The sequence below is a fragment of the Pyxicephalus adspersus genome, chromosome 10 (assembly GCF_032062135.1).
Source record: "Pyxicephalus adspersus chromosome 10, UCB_Pads_2.0, whole genome shotgun sequence".
NCBI lineage: Eukaryota > Metazoa > Chordata > Amphibia > Anura > Pyxicephalidae > Pyxicephalus > Pyxicephalus adspersus.
In genome coordinates, this window is record NC_092867.1 from 58,420,230 (window position 1) to 58,421,953 (window position 1,724).

General features: G+C 42.4%; 1 protein-coding gene across 1 annotated transcript in view; it reads left to right on the forward strand.

The window, feature by feature from the left end:
- LOC140339084 (uncharacterized) overlaps positions 1-1,149 on the forward strand; it is a gene marked incomplete in the record, with an annotated part of 4,009 nt that extends 2,860 nt beyond the window's left edge. Inside the window, 1 exon segment of the mRNA XM_072423632.1 lies at positions 1-1,149. Coding sequence (XP_072279733.1) covers positions 1-384 — 384 coding nt within the window.
- Between the last annotated feature and the right edge of the window lie 575 nt (positions 1,150-1,724).

The window sequence follows — 1,724 nt, forward strand, 5'->3', positions numbered from 1 at the left end:
CAACATCTAAGATGCCACACTGGTGAAAGGCCTTTTCCATGCTCAGAGTGTGGTCTGAGTTTCTCTCAGAAAGGTCATATGATAAGGCATCTCAGAGTTCACACCGGCGAGACTCCATATTCATGTAAACAGTGCTGGAAATCTTTTACACGGAAAGATTTACTTCACTTGCATGAGCTAAAGCATGCAAACAAAATCCCCTTCTCCTGTCTAGAGTGCGGGAAACAATTCTTACGGCAGTACTGTTATTCCCGACATCGCAAACTCCACGCGGAAAAGAAGTCTTTATTGGGATCACAGTGCAGCATATCTTTAAAAACAGAACCTGAACTTCTGACCCATCAGACAAGTCATTCCCTTAGAAATGCTCATAAGAGCCCATAGGGTGACAACACAAGAGTTCACACTGCTGACACAACCTTTCCTGTTCATGAGAAGCATCAGCCATACTCCGGACATTCAGGCTTCATATACACCTAGACACACTCCTAAGAGGACATCTTTCAAATAAAGTTCAGGAAATGTTTGACTTTAAACAATCAAAAAATTGTTTACTGCCAATAGGTGAACTGACATGGATAACGTTGTTATCCATTGTCCTGTGTGGAAGGTGATGCACGTGGGAATTGCACCAGAGTAGTCCTAGCAAGGATCAGCCGCATGTGTGTAGTGATAAAACAAACCACATCCGGCACATTTCACACCAAAAGGCTAATTCTCCCCCCCACCTCCATATCTACTTTTAGCAGTAGTCTTTCCCGGCTAGTAAGCTAAAGCATGGATTCTTCCTCTGAAGTGCTGGACGTTTCCATATGACCAAAGGGCATTGCTGACGTATAGCTGTCATTGCCATTCTTTGAAATATTGTATAGTTAGTGCTGGGCACCATGTTGACACCCACTGATGGGTAGGGGATGTCACTGAATGAGGGAGTGAATTTTGTAGCCATAGCTGCTTAAGCTGACTCATGAGTTTCCCTTCTATAGTGCTGGACAATGCCATATGATGAAGAGGACATTGCTAAAGTATTGATGTCAGTGTCATTCTTTGAAATACTGTATAATTTACGCAGGGCTCCGGGGTGAACACCAACACATGAGCATGACACTGAATTGTCAGGCATGTGAATATTGCAGCCGCAGCTTTTTTTTTTTTGAATAGCGCGACGGCGTACGATTTCGGATCGCGAATACGAATGCGCGAGCGATCATCCGATTCAGCTTGATGAATCAGGGGCATGGTGTCTATGACAGGTTTTACTCTAACGTTAAGTTGTGTCAACAGGACTGAAAGGAAATTTCTTAAATGGGAAAAGTGTAACAAAAATGTTTAATACATTACATAATCTATGCAAAATGGCGTGACCTATAGGAATGGATCTCTGTGCTCTACAAAGAGAAATTTATTATGCATGCCCTGGGTGGCTACAGATCACTCCAATGACTATGTTCAAAGTATGTGTGGGGCTTTTTATGGAGAGCCATATAACTAGATTGAGAGTCCCAACCAAATAAAGAGGAGTTACTGTACACTGTGAGAAAGGTCCATCTTCATTCCTCAATATAACGTCATGTCCCCAATAAATTATATGAAAGGTCCATCTCCATTTCTCAATGTAATGACATGTCTCCAACACATGAAGAGGAGATACAGTACACCTAATGAAAGGTCCATCTCCATTCCTCAATATAACGTCATGTCCCCAACAAATGAGGAGGAGATAC